At 53.7% G+C, this 19,023-nt stretch overlaps 5 protein-coding genes across 6 annotated transcripts in view; 3 read left to right on the top strand and 2 right to left on the bottom strand.

The window, feature by feature from the left end:
- Positions 1–2,118: 2,118 nt before the first annotated feature.
- GUITHDRAFT_147132 (hypothetical protein) lies at positions 2,119–6,074 on the top strand (the record flags this gene model as incomplete). Its single annotated transcript, XM_005821441.1, has 8 exons — positions 2,119–4,074; positions 4,122–4,255; positions 4,308–4,757; positions 4,807–4,927; positions 5,083–5,114; positions 5,172–5,283; positions 5,381–5,835; positions 5,885–6,074. The coding sequence occupies 8 exons, from the start codon at positions 2,119–2,121 to the stop codon at positions 6,072–6,074; spliced, it is 3,450 nt and encodes a 1,149-aa protein (XP_005821498.1).
- A 190-nt stretch (positions 6,075–6,264) lies between these two features.
- Positions 6,265–8,244, bottom strand: GUITHDRAFT_119263 (hypothetical protein; the record flags this gene model as incomplete). The annotated part of the gene is made up of 8 exons (XM_005821442.1): positions 6,265–6,380; positions 6,489–6,599; positions 6,774–6,897; positions 7,119–7,484; positions 7,546–7,753; positions 7,805–7,858; positions 7,901–7,968; positions 8,041–8,244. The coding sequence occupies 8 exons, from the start codon at positions 8,242–8,244 to the stop codon at positions 6,265–6,267; spliced, it is 1,251 nt and encodes a 416-aa protein (XP_005821499.1).
- Positions 8,245–9,597: 1,353 nt separating this feature from the next.
- Positions 9,598–14,121, top strand: GUITHDRAFT_147134 (the record flags this gene model as incomplete). Of its 2 annotated transcripts, XM_005821486.1 has the most annotated exons (18): positions 9,598–10,018; positions 10,068–10,267; positions 10,355–10,456; positions 10,676–10,723; positions 10,902–10,973; positions 11,050–11,194; positions 11,425–11,504; positions 11,651–11,736; positions 11,866–11,924; positions 11,976–12,042; positions 12,224–12,233; positions 12,448–12,543; positions 12,902–13,054; positions 13,249–13,293; positions 13,336–13,419; positions 13,565–13,709; positions 13,870–13,923; positions 14,003–14,121. In XM_005821486.1, 18 exons carry the CDS (start codon positions 9,598–9,600, stop codon positions 14,119–14,121), a joined length of 1,986 nt encoding a protein of 661 aa, XP_005821543.1. The 2 variants fall into 2 exon arrangements, with proteins under 2 accessions (XP_005821543.1, XP_005821544.1); XM_005821487.1 differs by lacking the exons at positions 9,598–10,018; positions 10,676–10,723 and adding an exon at positions 12,645–12,728 and having other exon boundaries at positions 10,133–10,267; positions 11,110–11,194; positions 12,224–12,281; positions 12,991–13,054; positions 13,244–13,293.
- Positions 14,122–14,364: 243 nt separating this feature from the next.
- On the bottom strand, positions 14,365–17,988 carry P97B (transitional endoplasmic reticulum ATPase B; the record flags this gene model as incomplete). Its single annotated transcript, XM_005821443.1, has 23 exons — positions 14,365–14,402; positions 14,448–14,511; positions 14,559–14,669; positions 14,775–14,849; positions 14,893–14,957; positions 14,998–15,043; positions 15,085–15,126; positions 15,171–15,278; positions 15,389–15,433; positions 15,564–15,632; positions 15,734–15,817; positions 15,923–15,987; positions 16,013–16,177; positions 16,219–16,288; positions 16,334–16,428; positions 16,473–16,534; positions 16,584–16,626; positions 16,935–17,001; positions 17,140–17,200; positions 17,294–17,337; positions 17,537–17,667; positions 17,822–17,887; positions 17,937–17,988. The coding sequence occupies 23 exons, from the start codon at positions 17,986–17,988 to the stop codon at positions 14,365–14,367; spliced, it is 1,668 nt and encodes a 555-aa protein (XP_005821500.1).
- Positions 17,989–18,521: 533 nt separating this feature from the next.
- The window catches only part of GUITHDRAFT_147136 (hypothetical protein), a gene marked incomplete at both ends in the record, with an annotated part of 3,675 nt that continues 3,173 nt past the window's right edge, over positions 18,522–19,023 (top strand). Inside the window, one exon of the mRNA XM_005821444.1 lies at positions 18,522–18,990. Within this exon, the coding sequence (XP_005821501.1) occupies positions 18,522–18,990 (469 nt within the window). The remainder of the gene's footprint in view (positions 18,991–19,023) is intronic.

Genomic DNA, 19,023 nt, shown 5'->3' on the forward strand with positions numbered 1-19,023 from the left:
TGGGGGGAGAGAGAATGTGCTAAAGGAGTGGTGAGAAGGCGAAGTAGAAGACCAGCATATGCTTTCGAAGCATTGAGGGAGGCGCGAGCAGATGTGCACCGGTTAAAACTGGGTCATATCGGGGGGTAATATTAAACAAGCCAAGTAGGTATCTTTGTAAATTGACTCCAAGTACCCGGTCTTTTCAGCCGTTTGGCTGGTAAGAATACCCCACATTCGACCCCCTAGATACGTCCCATTATGTTAGGTATGAAATCGCATCATTTCAGTGTTGAATATTACCAGTTTTTATTTCCGAAGTTCGATGCAGTCGGAACATTTTCAGTGCTCAGGGCGGCTACCGTACCGGGTACGGTCGACTCGGATCGGATACTTGGAACCACTCAACCGCCCGGGCCCCCGAGGCCCCCGGCCGGAAGTCAAGTGGTCACGCACCCGCCCGGGCCCGGCCCGGCGCCGCAGCCGGCGGCTCACTGACTCTCACGGTGAGTCAGTAGTGCGATCGGCGCGCGGCGGCGTATCATGCCGCAGTGCCGCGCAGTGCCCTGAGTCCGGTACGGTCAGTCACACTACTAAGCTACAGTACTGTCCGATCAGGGTCGCACCGTGCCACCGCCGCCCGTTTACTCAACTTACAAAGTCACGTTAACTGAGTTAAAAATCCGAGTACGGTACGAGGACAATCAGACCCGACTGATGAGTACGCCGGTAGTAAAGGACAAGTTAAGTTATTGTTACTAACAGTAAAAATCAGTACTACAGAGTCGGACTCGTCACGGATCGGACCGACCGTACTATGGCAATCAGGCCGCGCGGCCTGAGTCCGGCGGAGGCCGCCACAGTCACTGAGTGTGACGGACTGCACGCACCGTCGGCACTGCACTGCGGCACTGGCACGCCGGTTGAAAGTTGGCTCTACTACTGCGGCCGACAAACGGTTCAAGTTGTCGGCCGGGCTAGTCACTCACGGTCGCTCGGGGCGGCCCGCTCGGACTCGAGGCTCGGACTGTGTCAGTGATCGGACGGTGACTCGCCGGAGTCGATGACTCTGCAGTGGGCCGTGCCGAGAAGACTGACTCAGAGGCTCGTTGAAGCCTCCGCGGCCCCGCCGGACGTTCGCTTATAGCTTTAGTTAATTCTCGATCCTGTCCTTCTGGTACCGTAGTACTAATCATGGGCCAGCGGCCGGACTCCCGGAGTCCGGGGACCGGCGGCCGGGCCTTGGCGGACCGTGGACCCGGCGACTCAGCGCCCCGCCGGCTCGGCGGTGATATCACGGGCCGGGGCCAGTCGGGACGGTTCCGTTGAACAGTGGCCCGGAATGATCCGATGCCATGATGGCAAACTTACTCCCGGCCATGACTCTCGTCGGAGGCTCCCGGAGTCCTGGGCACTCAGGGCCGGGCCGGGTCCGACGCTCCAAGGCTCGGAGTGCACCGGGCCGTGCCCGGTGGCACCGTCCGATCTGCACGGTCGCCGGCCCGGGGCGCCCGGTCGCCGGTGTGAGAGTCACCCGGCGGGCGGGCGGCGGCACCGCCGGGCCGCGAAGCTGTAACTAAAATATCCTGAACTAAACCTTCAACTAAACATAAGGATGAGGGTCTCGCGTGCAGGCGGGAATGAGAGACGAGGAGAAGAGGGAGCGAGAGAGCGGGAGAGAGATGTGAGATAGCGCTTACAGTGAGGAAGCACAGAATTCAGAAGAAGTTTGGGGTGTAGGAATAGAAAGAGAGGAGAAAGAGAGATGTAGGGCAGCGCTTACAATCAACAAGAAAAGAAAGCGAGAGGCTTGAGAAGAGAGGGGCACAGCAGATCGAATCAGAGAGGTGAGGGAGAGGCTGGGAATGAAAGGGGAGGGTGGAACGGGACGTGATTGGGAATTTGGGTATGTGAGTTTTAGAAAATGAAACCATCGTGCCTGCAGAAAATTTCTGACAGAAACTTATCGCAGCGGAGCCTTCAACGATGCTTCTCTATGGAGCTCGTTCACGTAGACTAGGCGCTCAGAGTTCTGCTCCCTCCACAGGCTCGCTTTCCACTTCAAGACGCTCAGTCGCTCGTTTGGACTCGTCAAGGAGGATCGGAGAGCCTGCCAATCGATTGTTGAATCGGTCCACGATGAAACCTTGCCCTCCCGAGTTCGAAAGGAGGATACAGAGCAGTACATCCGCTGCAAGAAGTGGTTGCTGTGGCAGCTTTGTGTGGCTTGCGGACAATGATGCAGCCTCTAACAGCGTGCTTTTGACTTGGTGGAAGTTCTCGGGCGAGAGGGGCGGAGCTTCTGCTTCAGACACGATTTGCCTTCGTGGAAGGAGCATGGACAACCTGCGAGTTCTCGTGATCTACGAGGGTTCTGAGTTTGGATCTGAAGCACCTCAATACTCCATGGCTGTGGCTTATCAGGATGGACTCGCAATCTACAGGCTGAACTCGTCATCAAATGTGGATTTTCGGGTGTGGGAGGATCTTGGACTTGTTGCTGGAGAAGGGACTGCGCTTTGCTCCTTACAAGACTATATCATCGGTTGTAACACACCTGGTGAGTTGTTCGTGTTCAAGGACGAAGGAATGCAACAGTCTCTTGAAGCTGGGCTTGAAGTGTTCCAGCAGGGTGCGCTCTATCAGCGGTTGTTGGCACCTGTTGGGAAGTGGTGGCAAGGAGACACTGGTGTGTCGTACGTGAAGTCTATCATTGCCCACAAGATCAGCACGATAACCGGCGAGGCAAAGTCTTCTTCGGGCTCTAACTTCCTTGTCTTCGTGTTGACTGAGCATGAGGTGTACAAGTGGGTGTTGTCAGTGAGCGAGAGCGAAGATCGATCATGCGTCGTCTCTCAAAAGCCCATCTGCAAGTCAAAGTCGGCGATGAGCGGTGTGGCGAAGTTTGTGGACTTTGTAATGGAATATTCTTATGGGAGCAGCAACCGATGGCAGGAGAGCTGTCTGCAGGTTCTTGCCTCGCAGGACGATGATAGGAAAGCTGTTTTCTTCCTGCAGCTGTCAGACTTAAATCAACTTCGGCCTTGTCAGGTCTTGCCCTCAAACCCAAGAGTGGGAGGAGATTTCAAGATCCTTCCGCCCACAATCTCTTTCGACCCGCCTGTCATGAATTTGCATTTTGCCAGCAGCAAGCGACTACTGAGCGTGAGATGCGGTAGCTTCCACAACGAGAATCAGTACGAAGATGAGACGGACTGGTGTCTAGGCCCCGACGATGCAGTGATGGCATGGGGCACATCCATGTTGGAGAGGAATCGCCACTCAGATCTCATCCTCCTGCTCCCGACAGCTATTTGCTCCTTCCAATCATCTCAAGGTGATCTCGGCCTGCAAGGATCAGCTGGAATCGTTCTCAAGATGCTTCGTTCGGGCGCTGCAGACCATCAAATTCTACAGGAAACTGTACAACTGGTTCACAGTTCAAATGAGGAGGAGATAAAGAGCAGGAGCAGGTTATCCGACTCTCGGGCGATCTTCCTTGACCTTGTGCGGGAGGAAACGTTGGATCCCAACCTGGATCCTGACTCGGTGCTGGGAGAGAAGTGGATGTACGTGCAGCACATCGAAAACAAGATCCGCGTGTTCAAAGAGTATCGCACAAAAATCAAGGAAATTTTTCAAAACGGAGAATTAGCCGGAATTGTGGATGGGCTCGAGCGTTACCACGACAGAATGAAGGCCTGCTCTTTGTTGATCTCCCTCCCCAGTCTGCTTCCCGGATCGTCCTTCCTCTCCGAAGCCATCGAGGCGACAGTTGATGTCTGGGAAGGAGAGAACTCGCTTCGGCCTTGGGCTGTCTCATGGCGCAAGTTCTGGGAGAAGAGTTCCAAGGTAGAGCACATCCTCAAGGGGCTGACAAGCAAGATGGCGCAACGCCTTTCCTCTTTCTCACAGTCTCCTCAGCCCGAGCAGTGGCGTGAGATCATTGCCATGGTGCTGGAGGCTGCTACCGTCTGCCAGCAGCTCTTCAGTTCCCTCCTGCGTGAGGGCTCGTCTGTCATGATCGATGCCGATCTGAGCGAGGAACTGGACCAGCTGCTGGTTCCGCACATGCTCAATGTCGACTCACTGACAGTAAAAACAAGTAGAAGGTTGCCCTGCAGACTGATCGATGTTTGCAGGATCTTTCTCAGCTCATCAATATGGTGACTGAGATCTGTGTCATTGCTCGGCGACAAGGCCAAGTGCACCATGACAAGTATTCAGCTGAGAATTCTCTAGCTGACCTGCAAGTGCTTCACGTTCGTCTCATGCAGTATGATTCTTGTCCTCCCCTACTTCCTCTCTCCGCTCACCTTCTTCGTCAGGTTGGTCATGGAGTGGCCGTCCATGAAAGCTCTCATCTTCAATGAGGCGAATTTGAGCGCCCCCATGAGGTTGGGGGTGAGGGTGAGGACAGGAGAGGTTCTGAGGGGGGCATGCAGATACGTCGACCTCTGGCACTTCAGCAACTTGGACAGACTCGAGCTACGCGTGAAATTGGCTGAAGAGTTTGAAGCAATCGACGTGCTGGTGACCATCTCCCTCCAGGAGCTGACGGGTGAGATTCTTGAACTACCTTGCTCCTACTCTCATGCTCTCGTTGCATCTCTCAACCCCCTTGCTACGCATAGACTGCTTCCTGCCTTCAGTTCAATCCTTCGCCTTGCTCGCTCGACTCTTGCTTTCGTCATGATCTCTGTTGAATTTTTCTCAGGTGAGTCGGAAGCTATCGTGAGGAGCAAACAGGAGCACTACAACGACATCTGGGCTGAAAGGTGAACCCCTTGCTCAGCTTATGTGACATCAAGATCTCAAGCTTGTCAGGTTCAAGAGCAAGGATTACGCAAAGAAATTGTTGCAGAGGATGAGAGAAATGGATGTGCGGCACCTATGGAGCCCTCCCTTCCGCTCCTACGACTTCACTTCCGACCTCTCCGACTACCTGGTCCTCACCCTCACACTGCAAGATCTCCCCCGTTCTCTTCCTTGCTCTTGGATAGTTTGCTTCTATCTTGCCCACCCAACCACTCCTGCTGCATACTAAATCATAGTTATCTGCATCTTCCTTTCACAATCGACTTTGCTGAAGACTGCTCGCAGGGAGCAAGCGACAATCTGTCTTGGGTCAACGCGTGAGTGACGATGCGGAATTTTGAATAGCCGGTGGTGAGGCTGACAAGGAGGGGCAGGTTGAGGAGCAAGGAGCACTATGCTCAGCTGGGGAAGGGATACTCGGACGAGCACAGTCTTGCCTACGCCAGTCAGCAGCTTCTCTCCATGAGCCGCTTTGCTCAAGATGCAGTGAGGGAGGCGGAGGGAGAGGAGGACGGAGAGGACGAGGGAGGAGGACAGGAGGAGGCGTCAGAGTTACGTGTTATCTCAGCTAACTTTCATGTAGCATCAATCCTACAGCATGCTGTCGCTCGCCAAACTCTCTGCAGAAGCCGCTCGCAGGCATGCCGGCACCCTGGGCTTGATGCCGGAGGAAGCCAAGATTCTCTCAGGCATGGGAGCGCGACTTGCTTCTTTCTCTTGCTCCCTCCCTTGTCTCCCTTGTTCTGTTTCACCGAACCCTTCCCTCCCTCCTCCTGACCTTGACGCAGCCCTCCACAACGCTCAAGTTCAGTTTAGACCCGAGGGAGTGCGCGTGGAGGAGCCGTCGTCGCTCTGGGAGTTGGAGAAGGTTCACTGCTCGTCTACCCTTGCGTCTGCTCACTGCCGCTGCCAGACCACCAGAGAGTGCATCGAGTGTGCCATGGAGGAGCGCAGCAAGGAGAGAAAGCACTTGCTGCTGCAGGACGCGATGCTCCTGCTCGGTCACTGGCCTGCGGCTCCCGGCAGCTCAGATGTCAGGTGAGGAGACTCAACGACTCTAGATACCGAGGATGACGCACATGAGCAGCGAGACGTGGAGGAGTCACTACAGGAAGCTGATGCAGGCGGCGGAGGAGTTGAGCGATGCTGGTCAGAGTTACCCGAAGCTTCTCGTGGAGATGGCGCTAGGGACTAGTCGCGCATCCTCCTCCTCCATCCGCTGGCCTCAGGATTCTCTGCAATATCGCCTGTTGCTAAGCGACTCTCGCGGCGGTTAATTCACTTGCGTTGTAAAATAAATCCCCCCCCCCCCCCCCCTCCTCCCCTCACCTTCTCTTCCACTTCCCACCGCCTGTCCCTCCCTCGTCCCTTCTCCACCTTTTCCCCTCTGCCCATTCCCCGTGCTTGCTCCATTCTCCTTTCCTGAATTTTATCTCGTCGTTCATCGTCTTCTATTTACATCCTAACTTAGTCGATCTCGACCTTCACGTCTGCCGTCCCGCCGCTTCTCTCTTCCTCCCTTCCCTCTTTCCCTTGCTTGGGGAGAGGCGTCATCTCTGCTGATAGTTGCCCACACGCAGATCCTGCCAGAGGTTCTTCAGTACCTCCTCCTCTCCCCTCCTTCACCTCCCACATTCTCCTTCCCCCTCTTCTTCTCCCTCCCTCGTCTCCTTCCTCTTCGTGGCATTCACCGTCTGCGTCCCCCCGCGCCCTTCGGATGATGGCGACGCAGCCCTCCTGCACAAGGAGGTTGCGGAACTTCAAGGTTGTCTCTGGATGGGAAGGACGAAGTTCGGGGTCCCCTGCAGCTCCACGTGAGCGAGGGGAAGGAGAGGAAGACCGAGAGTAAGAGCGAAAAGACGCGGAGAGACAAGTTGCAAACCCAACATCGAGATGAGATGCAAGGAAAGGCAAACGCTTGCAAAGGGACGTGAGAGGGATGGTAGCGAAGCACAAGGAGGAGGAGGAACAAGGACCTATGCTGTTGCAAGGGAGGAGGTTGATCTTAATCTTGATTCCGAGCTCTCGCCAGGGCTTGAAAAACTCGACGAGGTCCCTTGCATGTTTCTCGCTATCGTTAATCCCATCCACCAGCGTTATCTGCTCGCACAAGCTTTCAGACATTCCTGCTTTTCCTACTTCCCGCTCTCTTGTTCCTCCCTTTCCTGCCTCCTGCCTCCCTCTCTTGCCTCGTTTTCCTCCCTCTCCTGCTTTCATCCTTGATTCATCTTCCCCTCTTTCATCCTCTTACACCTATTCCTCAACGTTTCCTAGGTCCTCCAACGTCGATCCCTTCAAAGAGATTCTTCTCGTGTGCTCACCTCGATGAGAGGCATCAGCTTCTTGTCTCTCGCTAAGATCACCTCCATGAATGCATCTCGCAAAGCAACAGCAGTGTGCGTGTGGGTCGGCACTAGTCGCTTCCTGACTTCGTCGTCAGCTGCGTGCAGGGACCAGGCGATTCTCGTGGGGCACTGGGCGAGCTTCCTGATGGCATCGGGGTTGGGCCCAACAGTGGAGATGGTGACAGCGTTGGGGTGGATGCGGAAGGCGTCCTGCAAGGTGAGCATCTCGATCGCTCGCTGCACCTCCTTGAAGTTGTTCAGAGGCTCCCCCATCCCCATGAAGACTATCGACACTTTCGCAGGAAGATTCTCCTCCCGAATCACCCGCAGCCCATGGAACACCTGCGGCCGCCTCAGCATCTCCTTCCTCCTCTCCTGCTCCCTCGCTAGCGAGCAGCAGAACCTGCATGAGAATCTCGTCGGCCTCGAGCTGGCCTCGGAGTCCGAGTCTGCCAGTGGCGCAGAAGACGCATCCTCGAGCACAGCCAACTTGACTGGACACGCAGATGGTCGTCCTGCTCTTACCCGATTCGAGGTGCTCTGGGGAGGGGATGAGAACAGTCTCTACGGACTGACCGTCTTCTAGAGCAATTAGAAGCTTTCTTGTCCCACTGCAAACACTTGATAGTTATCTGGCGATGAGCAAAAGAAGCGCTACATACCATGATGACAACGTGACTTTCTTGACATCTATCGATGGAATATAACATTTCTTGCTGCGTCATTGTAAACTGATATATCAAAATTTCCAGGGATACCACAGAGCTTCTACAATGATTGGGTTCACTTGAATATCATGAATCTCTTCGATTCCCTGTCTGAGTTTCTACATATCAACTCAGACACAGCCAAGATGGCGTCATAAACTTCAAGGTGAACAATCGCGTGTTGGTGTCACCTTCCAAACTGTCTCGGCACGTCCCGGCCCCTGCATCAGCTTCGAAAGGTCGTCGGGCTTGGTGAGCAGGAGATTCCATTTGGTCTTGTCCCTCAAAATCTCTGACGCAATTCGTCTCTTCTTCTGCGCAAGCCCAGCTGAAAAATGGGCTGCAGGAATGCGAAACATCGACCGCAAGCTAGGAATTGCATACATCTTCTTCATCCTGAGCTTGAGTCATAACAACACACAGACATGGCACAACATTTGCAGCTATGGCTCTTTTTCTCCCATCACGATATCGATGCCCTTCCTGTCTGTCTCATCTCCAAGTGTTGAACTTCACTCAACCTACGCAATTGCCAAAGAATTTCCCTACCTCCTGACCCTCTCACCACCTTCTAACCTCTTCTTGTTTCCGTCGCTGTCTATCGTATCATCGATCCCTCGCTCCCTTGCTCCCTTGCTCCCTTGCTCCCTTGCTCCCTTGCTCCCTTGCTCCCTTGCACCCTTGCTCCCTGGCTCCCTGGCTCCCTTGCTCCCTTGCTCCCTGGCTCCCTTGCTCCCTGGCTCCCTTGCTCCCTGGCTCCCTGGCTCCCTTGCTCCCTTGCTCCCTGGCTCCCTGGCTCCCTTGCTCCCTGGCTCCCTTGCTCCCTGGCTCCCTTGCTCCCTTGCTCCCTTGCTCCCTTGCTCCCTTGCTCCCTTGCTCCCTGGCTCCCTGGCTCCCTGGCTCCCTTGCTCCCTTGCTCCCTTGCTCCCTGGCTCCCTTGCTCCCTGGCTCCCTTGCTCCCTGGCTCCCTGGCTCCCTGGCTCCCTGGCTCCCTGGCTCCCTGGCTCCCTGGCTCCCTGGCTCCCTGGCTCCCTGGCTCCCTGGCTCCCTTGCTCCCTTGCTCCCTTGCTCCCTCGTCCCCTCGCTCGCTCGCTCCCTCCCTCCCTCCATCTTGTTGCTCATCGTACTACCCTCTCACCACCCACCATCTGGCCTCCCAGAACCACCCATGCTGCCTAGCCCCCCGTGCTTTCTTGCTGGCTTTCTTGAATGCACAGGGGGTACGATGGGGGATGAGGGGACAAAGGTGGAGGCCGCTGAGATTCGGGGACGAATGGAGGCGGAAGGACTGAAGGAGTGAAGAGAAGGAGGAGCAGCAAGATAGAAGAAGAGGGAGAGAGAAGGATCGAAGAAGAGGACGAGCAAAGTGAGAAGGAGAGAAGACGAGAAGAATAGAGGAGAGATATGCAAGCAGAGGGAAAGAGGAGCAGGGAAGAAAAGGAAAGATACATCTGAGACAGGAAAAGGGAAGGGCAAAGAAGGAAAGAGGAGGAGAGGAGAGTGGGAATAAGAAGAAAAGAAGAGAAGCGCAGGAGGGAGATGAACCAAGTGGAGTCGCCGAGAAGGCTTTCAGGAGGAGGAAGCAATGATAGATAAATATAACGGGCAAGTTAGTGAACATGAGAAGAAAAGTGTAGGAAAAGCCTCGATGGCAACAAGCAAGAAAGTAATAAGAGTCTAATACTGTGAGAGTACATGTATCATGTCCTTTATTCAATTTTGTATGCAGGATTGTTGTAATTCGAGCAATGAAGAAAACCCATAGAACCTTTTGGTGCCTGCCTTTCTTGTTTTGCTTCAGTTCTTTTCCTTTGAGCCACTGCTTCAACACTCCAAGCCTGCCTATTCGCGCTGTCCATGCTGGCTCTAGCTCAATCTCCAGGAGGAAAGTTTGGCTTCTTGCCCCTCCTTCACTCCTGCAACAAACAGCACGGCAGAAGAGCTGGTTGATGATGACTACCTCCGACGCCTCTGGGCTCGAAGATCAGGTCAAGGAGCAGGGCGACAAGGTGAGGAGGATCAAAGAGGCCAGAAAGGCGGACGAGACAGCATACAGCAAGGAAGAGCTCGATCGCGAAATCCAGCTGCTGAAGGACCTCAAGGCCAAGCTTGAACCCCCCAAAGCGGCTGAACCAGTCAAGAAGGAAAGCGCGAGCAAGCAGGGAGGAGGTGAAGTTTTGTGGCCCCGTCCTTGAGAAGCTCTGACAGTGAAGGTCAGGATCCAACCAGAAGAAGCAGAACAACCAGAAAGAAGTTTCAGCACGCGAGGAACGGACGGTGAGGATGGGCAAGGCGGAGAAGCTGCGAGCAAAAGGAATCAACCCCTACGAGTACTCGTTTCAAGTTTCTCACTCCACCGACCAACTCAAGGACATGCATGCTATCTTGGGGAACGGAGAGACTGCCGACAATGCTCAGGTCAAGACAGAAGGGGTGGAGTGCAAAGGGAGGGAGAAGATGTGAAAGGAATGAAAGTGGTGTGATCGTGCTAACGACTTTGAGCAGGTGTCGATTGCTGGCAGGGTGATGGCAAAGAGAGTGTTTGGCAAACTTGCGTTCTACACTCTGTCAGACTCTGTCGGAACCATCCAACTCTACCTTGAGAAGGTGACAGACTCTGCCAATCCTTTCGATGATGCTCGATGTGAGGGATAAGAAGGAAACGGTTGTAGAGGAAGAGAGTGGGGGGGAGAGAATGACTTTGCGGGAGACGGTGAAGAAGTGAAAGGAATAATGAGTCACTTGTCCTGGAGAAGAAATATTTGATATGAAGAAAGCTAGTGCTGAGACTCGAATTCACTTCTACTCATGGCTTCTATTGATCAGGATATCATCAATGGAGCAGGAAACGAAGATTCTTTTGATGATCTCAAGGTCGGGAAACATTTTGTTGCTTCTTTTTCTGCATATCCTTGTTTCCATCTTCTCTCTACTATTTTCCTTTGTTTCACACCTCTTCTTCTCCTCTTTTTGTTTCTTCTCCTTTCCAAACCTTCTTCCGAACCTCATTCGATTGTAATGTCATTCATCGTTGACCTTCTTTTGTTTTCAGACCTTCGTTGACGTCGGAGATTTCTTGGGAGTCTCTGGTGGCATCAAACGGACAGACAAGGGAGAACTTTCGGTTGCTCACCTCATTCTCGTTGTCTCCTCCACTTGTCGCTTGCTCGTTCTCTCCCTCTTGTTGTCTTTGTCTGCAGCTTGAACTCGCTCTTTCCTCTCTTGTCTGCCTTCCCTTCCATCTCACTCAGAGCTGGCAGGTTGTGGTAGAAAAATTTTCAATCCTCACCAAGGCGATCCTTCCCCTCCCTGACAAGTACAAGGGGCTGACCGACATCAACATCCGTAAGCAGAGGGACGAAGGGAGGAGAGAGGAGGGAAGGAGGACGACGAAAGGGAACGTGAAACTAGAGGAGGCAACGGAAGAGGAATGGGGAAAGAAGAGGAGGGAGGAGAAGGAGGGAGTAGAAAGCGTCGAAAGAACAAAAGGGAGGGAGGGAGCATGGAGGAAAGGGAGGGGGAAGGGATTGGAGGAGGAGAGAAGGAGGAGGAGGAGATAATTGACGGCTTCTCAGGATACAGAAGAAGATACGTGGACCTGATCGTCAACCCTGAAGTGCGCGAGACTTTCAGACGGCGAGCAAAAATCATCCAGGTGAAGAGCTGAAGAACGAAGAGAAGAGCGAGAGAGGAGGACGAGGACGAGGATGAGTTCGAGGACGAGGACGAGTTCGAGGACGAGGACGAAGAAGGAGGACGATGAGGAGGAGGAGGAGGAGGAGAAGTTGACGACTATCTCAGGGGATCCGAGACTACCTTAACCAGAGAGAATATCTTGAGATCGAGACTCCCATCCTGACAGCTGAGATCGGAGGAGCAGATGCAAGGTGAGAAGAAAGAAAGGGAGAGGGAAAGCGAAGGCATTGCGTGCATGAGGGGATGAAACATCAAGTGAAAATTGAAAGGAGAAGAGAGCAGAGCAGAGGATGACCTGGGGAGTGTGAGATGTCATGCAGGCCATTCATCACTCATCACAACGCGCTTGACATGGAGTTGTACATGAGAATAGCGACAGGTGACGTCCATGAAGGGGAGGAGGAGGAGGATGTTCTGACTCAAAGCGTAGAATTGCATCTGAAGCGGCTTGTTGTTGGTGGAATTGAAAGAGTTTACGAACTCGGAAGAATTTTCAGGTTCGTGTCCGCGTTTGTTTCGATTTCAACGTTCTCTTTTCGCAACCTCTTTCTCATTATCTTTCTACCTGCTACCCTCTTTCCTCCTTTCCTCGACCATTTCCTCTTACCTGCTCCTCGCTTGCTTCATGTCTGCCTCTCACCTTCTCCCTCTCTCGCATCTCTTCTCACCCCCCGGCAGGAACGAGGGAGTAAGCACCAGGCATAACCCTGAGTTCACAAGCGTCGAGTTGTACCAGGCGAGATGCTCTCCATGCCCCCATTGACCCCCTTGACCCCCCTCCTCCTACCTCATCTCCCCATTGACCCTCCTCCTTTTACCTCCTCATCTCCCTCTTGACCCCCCACCCCCCTTCCCTTGTCCTCTCTTCATGTCTCCTCCTCCTCTGACGGCTGCACGTGCAGGCGTACGCGGACTACGAAGACATGATGAACTTGGTGGAAGAGATGATCTGCGGCATTGCCATGGACGTCTGCGGGACCCTGGAGCTGGACTACCAGGTGAAGAGCAGAGGATAGAGGAGGAAAGACTGGAGCGAGATAGACAGGGAGAGGGAGGAAGCCAAGGAGCTTGTGACTGTAAAGTGACATGACGAGAGCAGGGCGAGAAGATCTCGCTGAAGAGACCGTGGCGGCGAGCTAGCATGAACGACCTTGTCAAGGATGCTACTGGCGTTGACTTCTATGTGAGCCCTAAACCCTAAACCCTAAACCCTAAACCCTTTCCTGTGACTTGTATATGAGCTCTTTTCCTGTGACTTGTATGTGAGCTCTTTTCTTGTGACTATGTGAGCTCTTTTCCTGTGACTTGTATGTGAGCTCTTTTCCTGTGACTTTTTCTGTCTCCACATCTTTCAAGAATCTGTTCTTCGTCAACTTCCTCATCGTCCTCAACTTGCTCATCTTTCTCTCTTGGTCTCTTCTCCTACTGAAGTTTGTTTGCAATAGTCTTTGCGAGGCGACCTTGAGAAAGCTCGAGAAGAAGCGAAGAAACTCAAAATCCCTGACGCAGGTGAGGAGAAGATCACAGGGAGTGAGACGAGAACATCGAGTAACGATAGAAGAGATGTCATGGATCGAAGCGAGATGGAGAGAATGAGAGTCGATGAGGGAGAGATGACGAAGACGAGGACGAGGACGAGGACGAGGACGAGGATGGAGAGGAGAAGGAGGAGTGTTTCGGTTTTATTCTTGTTTGCAGACAAGGCAGGGTCAGTGGGTCAGCTTTTGAACCTAGTGTTCGAGGAGACGGTGAGGTCTCAGGTTTCTTCTTCCTCGTTTGACCTTCCCCAGGCCGAGTCTTCTCTCATCCAGCCCACCTTCGTCACCGAACATCCAGTTGAAATCTCTCCTCTTGCAAAGCCTCATCGCTCCAAGGTGTCCCTCCCTCCCTCCCTCCCTCCCTCCCTTGCTTGCTTGCTCGCTCGCTCGATCCCTCCCTCTCGATCGCTCGCTCCTTTGCTTGCTCGCTCCCCATCCCCCACCCACCACCACTCCCCTTGTCTCGCTCATCGTCGAGCAGGAGGGGCTCACCGAGAGGTTCGAGCTCTTCGTCTACGGGCGGGAGCTCGCCAACGCCTTCTCGGAGCTCACGGACCCGGTGGACCAGCGCGAGCGATTTGAGCTGCAGGCCGCCAAGAAAGCCGCGGGAGACCTGGAGGCCGCCGGTGAGGAGAGGAAAGAGCGAGCAACGACGAGCAGAGCAGAGGCTCGAGATGATCGAGAAGAGGAGGAGGGAGAGAGAGGAGATGGGTGCAGAAGCGAGAGAAGTAGGAGGGGGAGGAGGAGTATGCGATGTTTAGCATTTCTCTGATGGTTTTGGCTCAGACGTTGACGAGGATTTTCTGATGGCGATCGAGTATGGGATGCCTCCTACAGCAGGTGCGGGTCTTGTCTTGTCTTGTCTTGTCTTGTCTTGTCTTGTCTGCTGCTTCGCCTCTGTCGTGACGGTGACCGCAAGGGCTTGGCATCGGCATCGACCGCTTGATCATGCTCCTCACCAACTCCGCGAGCATCCGCGACGTCATCGCCTTCCCCCTCATGAGGAAGGACGAGGGCCAGCAGTCCCTCCTCGACTAAAACCGGGCAGCCCCTCCACGGTTTTTGAATTGGCGTGTACGAGGGGATCCAGCAAAGACTGAGGCGTGGAAAGGCGACTGAGAATCGAGAGGCTCAGAGATGGGAAGCGATGGAGGAGGAAGAGAAGATGATCGCGAGACGAGAAGACCAACAAGGCGAGTGACGAGAAGAAACACAAGAAGACGCGAGGAGGAAGACGCGAGGAGGAATCAGACGGGATGGTTAAGTTTAAGAATCTCTTCCTCACGCTCTTCTTCTCCTGCCTCGCAGCTTGCACAAACCTGTTGGAAAATGTTGAGGGAGAGCAAGAGTTGGGAAATTATTACCTCTCTCCTGCTCCAAGTGCTCCTCCAATGCTCTCTTCGTGTAGCACAGCCGCAGCATGTCGTTCTACATCGCAGCGTGAGGAGGAGGAGGGGGAAGAGCGACCGAGGGACCTGTCGGGCAGCTGCGATGATGGCAGCTCGAGCAACGGAGATGAGCTGAGCAACAGAGAGAGACTCGTCAAGCTCGTCTGAGCGCGTCAGCTGTCGCATAGCATCCTGATCCTGCTCGAGCTCTTAAATCCCAGTCGCCTAGAGGAGAGGAAGGAGGAAGGAGAGAGCAAGGAGCAGAAGCAAACAGGATGAAAAGAGAATTCAGGGGTGCGGTACCTCCATGTCGAGTCCTTGCAAGCACTGCATGAAGATTTCTTCTCTGCTCGTCTTGTCCGGCATCGGCAGCTCGACCTGCAGGAGGATCAGCAGCAAGCGTCTCCTCCTTCTCCCCTACAGTCTCGTCAAACCGTCCGGGTCGCAGAAGAGCTTCATCAAGCATGCTCTTGTCCCTCACACAGCCTGCGGTGCTTCAGCCGCACCCTCAGCTCTCCTCGTCTACCTATGAGCACAACATGCCCACCTCCCCCGCTCACTCCGTCCATCTCCTGCGTCCCCGTCAAGACCATCCGAGCAACTCGTCGCTTACATTGAGAAGGGTGCTAAGGACGCGAGCCTCCACGCCCTGAGCCTGAACAACAGGATGAACAAGTCGCAGCAAGAGCATCGGTAGACCTGCTGCTCGCCTTGCTGCAGGGAGCGCTTGATCGCGACAGCGTCAAGCTGGTCCAGTACGACTATCTCACGCTCAGAGGATGAGAGGAGATGTGAGAGTTGTCGTACCTACGCAAGGAGAGAGCTCGCGAGCTTCTTGGAAAACTTGCTTGACCTTGTTGGTATGGTTACCATCCACCACTCCTTCCCCCTTCCTTCCCCCCTCCCTCAGGACTCACCGCAGCTTCGCTCTCTCCTAGGAATGGCTTGAGAAGCGTGGGAGCCTGCGAGTACCTCAGCAGCAAGTAGAGTTGCATTAAATGCGGTCTAGGAGGAAGGGAAGAGAAGGCGAGGGGAGGGGAGGACAAAGCTAGGAAGATGACGAGGATCAGAATGGGGGAAACAGCGACAAACCTTCACAAAGATGTTCGCACAAGGACAAGCACTTGCAAGTGAGCTCGCTAGAAAGGTTTTCCCGCAACCCTGTGCATTGCTGAGGAGCCTCAAGATGTGGAGGGCCAGGAGGGCAGCAGAGGCAGGAAGGATGATAGCAGGGGAAGCAGGGGCAGTAGTATCTTTCTCACGCTGGGCCCTGCAAGGAGGAGACCGCGAATGGGCTCGACGCCGAGCCTCTTGAACTTGGCAGGGTGAACGATCGGATCCAAAACCTGAAATAGCAGAATGAGCAGCTTCCTCCTCCTCCTCCTCCTCCCTCCCCTCCCCCCCCCCCCCCCCCCCGCCTCATACCTTCTCATCCTCCTCCTCTCACTCACCAGGTTCTGCATCCTCCGCCGAATCGCCTCGTATCCCTTCACCTCCTCCCAGGTCGCCGCGGCGTCTGGATGACTGTCAGTGTGACTTACAGGGGCGGCGACTATCACCAACTCGTCCGAAACCAGAGGAGACGTGCGAGCCGCTGCAGACTGAGAGCTTGCGCATGCCCTCACTCCATCCTCCAACCCACAGGTCTGCATTGCTGGGCGCTTCCTCCTCTGCTCTTCCTGCCGTCACGTGGCCCGTTGCTTGCCCTGGGATCTGGTGAGGGCGGGAGGGTTGAGCTCACAAGGACCTGAGCTGAGTGAGTTCATTGCGTACCGATGGAGGATGTTCATGTGCGACATGCCGAAGCCATGCGAGAGCTGACGGCATGACGTCACCAGGCAGACGCAGCGAGATCATCCCACCGCAGCCGCTGCCTGGAGCGAGGCCTCGTCGACTGGACTTGCGCTGCTGGCGTGTGAGATGCTGGGGATGTGAGCAGAAGCGATGCTTCTCAACGCTGCTTGAACTCTGTGAAGAAAGACATGGATGGCTGTCAATCACCTTCCTCCCGATGGTGAGAATGGATTGCCCGCAGAGTTATGATGTCCTCAAGTCCACAAGCTCTGCCATCTCCAAGTCAATCACCATCTCATCTTGTTGCTCTTAGACGACCTTCTCGCCCAGAAAGGTATGGAGTCCGTGGTGTTTGAGCTAGCTATGATACAACAACTCTGACTGGTGAGCAATACAGGATAAAACAACAATCAGTTGACTCCGAGCAAGTCCATTGATATCACCTGTTCCCTTGTCTGGGCCTGGTACGGATGAGAGACATCAATGAATTTGACACTGACTGTTGTATCAACGTCCCTCTGTCTTCGTGATCTGGCATGAGAATTACATCCCTTGAAAACGATTGATTCATGTGTTGCTACCAAACAAAAGATGAAGATCGTCAATGATCAATGTTGCTCCTGCTCATCAGATTTCACTCCGACTTCAATCATATCACCGTTTCCTCACCGTCCCCAACTTCGAAGCTCTTGAGATAGTCTGATATTCTGTCGTAGTCGTCGACCAAACCTCCCCTCTGCATGTCCAAGTCAGAACAATCGTTTCACATCGCAAGCACATTTCCATCGAATGAAGCAGCAAGTCCCCACCATCGATCATGATGCACTTGAACTGCAGGTTGTCAGAGCTCACCAAGTGTTTGCATCTTTCTCACCCCACATCGCTTTACTGCCCAATCAATGACTCTCAGAATCGAAGTCTTCCCAAATCCATTCCTTGCGCAGATAAGAAGTCCTCTCGGAACAAGGTGATTGTAGTTCATTCCCTTCGGCTCAACTCATTTTCAGCGTCGTCTCATTCCCGCTTACCTTGCTTGCTTTGCCTGTGGCGTCGATTTCTGGGATTTTCTTTCCTGGGACTACAAGGAAAGGTTACAAAAAGTCGTAGAGTGACTTCTGCATTCTTACTAGTTGATGTCATGAATAAGTTCGAAATAGAATGGGCGATTTGGTGAGCATGAGTTTGTGGAAGCCAATTGTTCTCGTTCATCAGAATAGACGATGTCTGTGTTCCTTTACACACACAATGAGACATCAAAGTGATGTTTTTACCATGTCCCTCAGTTCGCATTTCCTGCTCCATGACAGCTGCCCTTCATTCCCTTTCCCGTTGAGGTTGAACTTGCATCCCAAAGCAAATGTGAAGCATTCGCGGTCTCCGAAGGAGTTGTAGTCGAAGTCACCTACTTGACTTGCAATCTTTGAGGAGAGGGGGAAGGACGAGAGAGAGAATGTGAGAAAAGGAGAAGGAGAAGAAGGAAAAAGTGTTAGAAGCGAAGAGAAGGAGATACGTCAGAAGAAAAACGAAAAGACATGCAAACATCAAACATGAGTTACCGTATGCAATCGCAAGAATCGCAAAGTTGAGGTCCCTGATACCCCAGGTAATGGGATGTAGGAGTCCTTTGTTACAGTCATTCCCCACAATGTCTTTTGCACAAACTCGTCAAACCTGGTAATACATGTGTCAGCATCTGATTAGAAACTGACAAGACAACGACCATAATGTCGATTGTGAATGTTTCACTTGATGGAACTTGTCGGATGACACCTCCTCGAAGACTACTTCAAAGTTTGAATCTACAACTGTTTGCTGCAACAATCGCTCAACCGACACCCCCGACCCTTCCTGCTCTATTGGTGAGGAACCTTAGTAGTCGTAAAGGCTTCCTGACCTTCATTTCAAGAAGTAGCAGAGCTGAAGGATGTAGCGCGATCCATGGTTCTGATGCAGAAGATTCTCCCACATCCGTGGGCATTAGGGCACACGAAATCGATTTTCCGTTCTGTGGGTTCTTGATACTTACGTAATCCAGAGGCTTCAATTGTAGCAACATCATATTCGTCAAGGTCATCCTGACATCTAAACGTTGAAAGCATCTCACACAATTGATTCACATAGTCGTCAAGGATCTTTATCAAATTCCTCTATTTCCTCTTCCTCCTCCTCCCCCTCCCCCTCCTTCTTCCCCCCTCCTCCTCCTCCTCCTCCACCACCTCCTCCTCTGCCTCCTCCTGCTCATCATCACAGCTATTGATGATCGAGTCCCCTTGGAGCGTCAAGAGCCTCCTCGACCTCATCTCCAGCAGCTCGGACCCGCAGTATCACGCGCTCATCGACACCGGCGCCCTGATCACAGGCATGACGAACCTGGAGGTGGCGAGCTATCTGATCGAGGCCGGACTCAGCTGGGCAGAGGGAGTGGTGTTCCTCGATGAGCTGGATAGGAAGATGATCCTGCTGAGGGACGGGCACAAGGTAGTGCCCCTGAACCAGTGCGACATCCACAAGGCAAGAAGGTTCGCCTTCTACGATCAGGTTCACACCACAGGGATGGACATACAGCACTGCCTCAACGCCAAGGCCGTCCTCACCCTCGGCAAGGACATGACCTTCCGCGACTACGCGCAGGGGGCGTACAGGATGCGAGGGATCGGGATGGGGCAGACGATCCCACCTTTTCGTCATCCCCGAAGTGCAGCAGCTGATCGACGACAATCTCAAGGTCGGTCAAGTCGCAGAATCAGCAGGAGGAGAA

Source organism: Guillardia theta (assembly GCF_000315625.1).
Source record: "Guillardia theta CCMP2712 unplaced genomic scaffold GUITHscaffold_143, whole genome shotgun sequence".
Lineage (NCBI taxonomy): Eukaryota > Cryptophyceae > Pyrenomonadales > Geminigeraceae > Guillardia > Guillardia theta.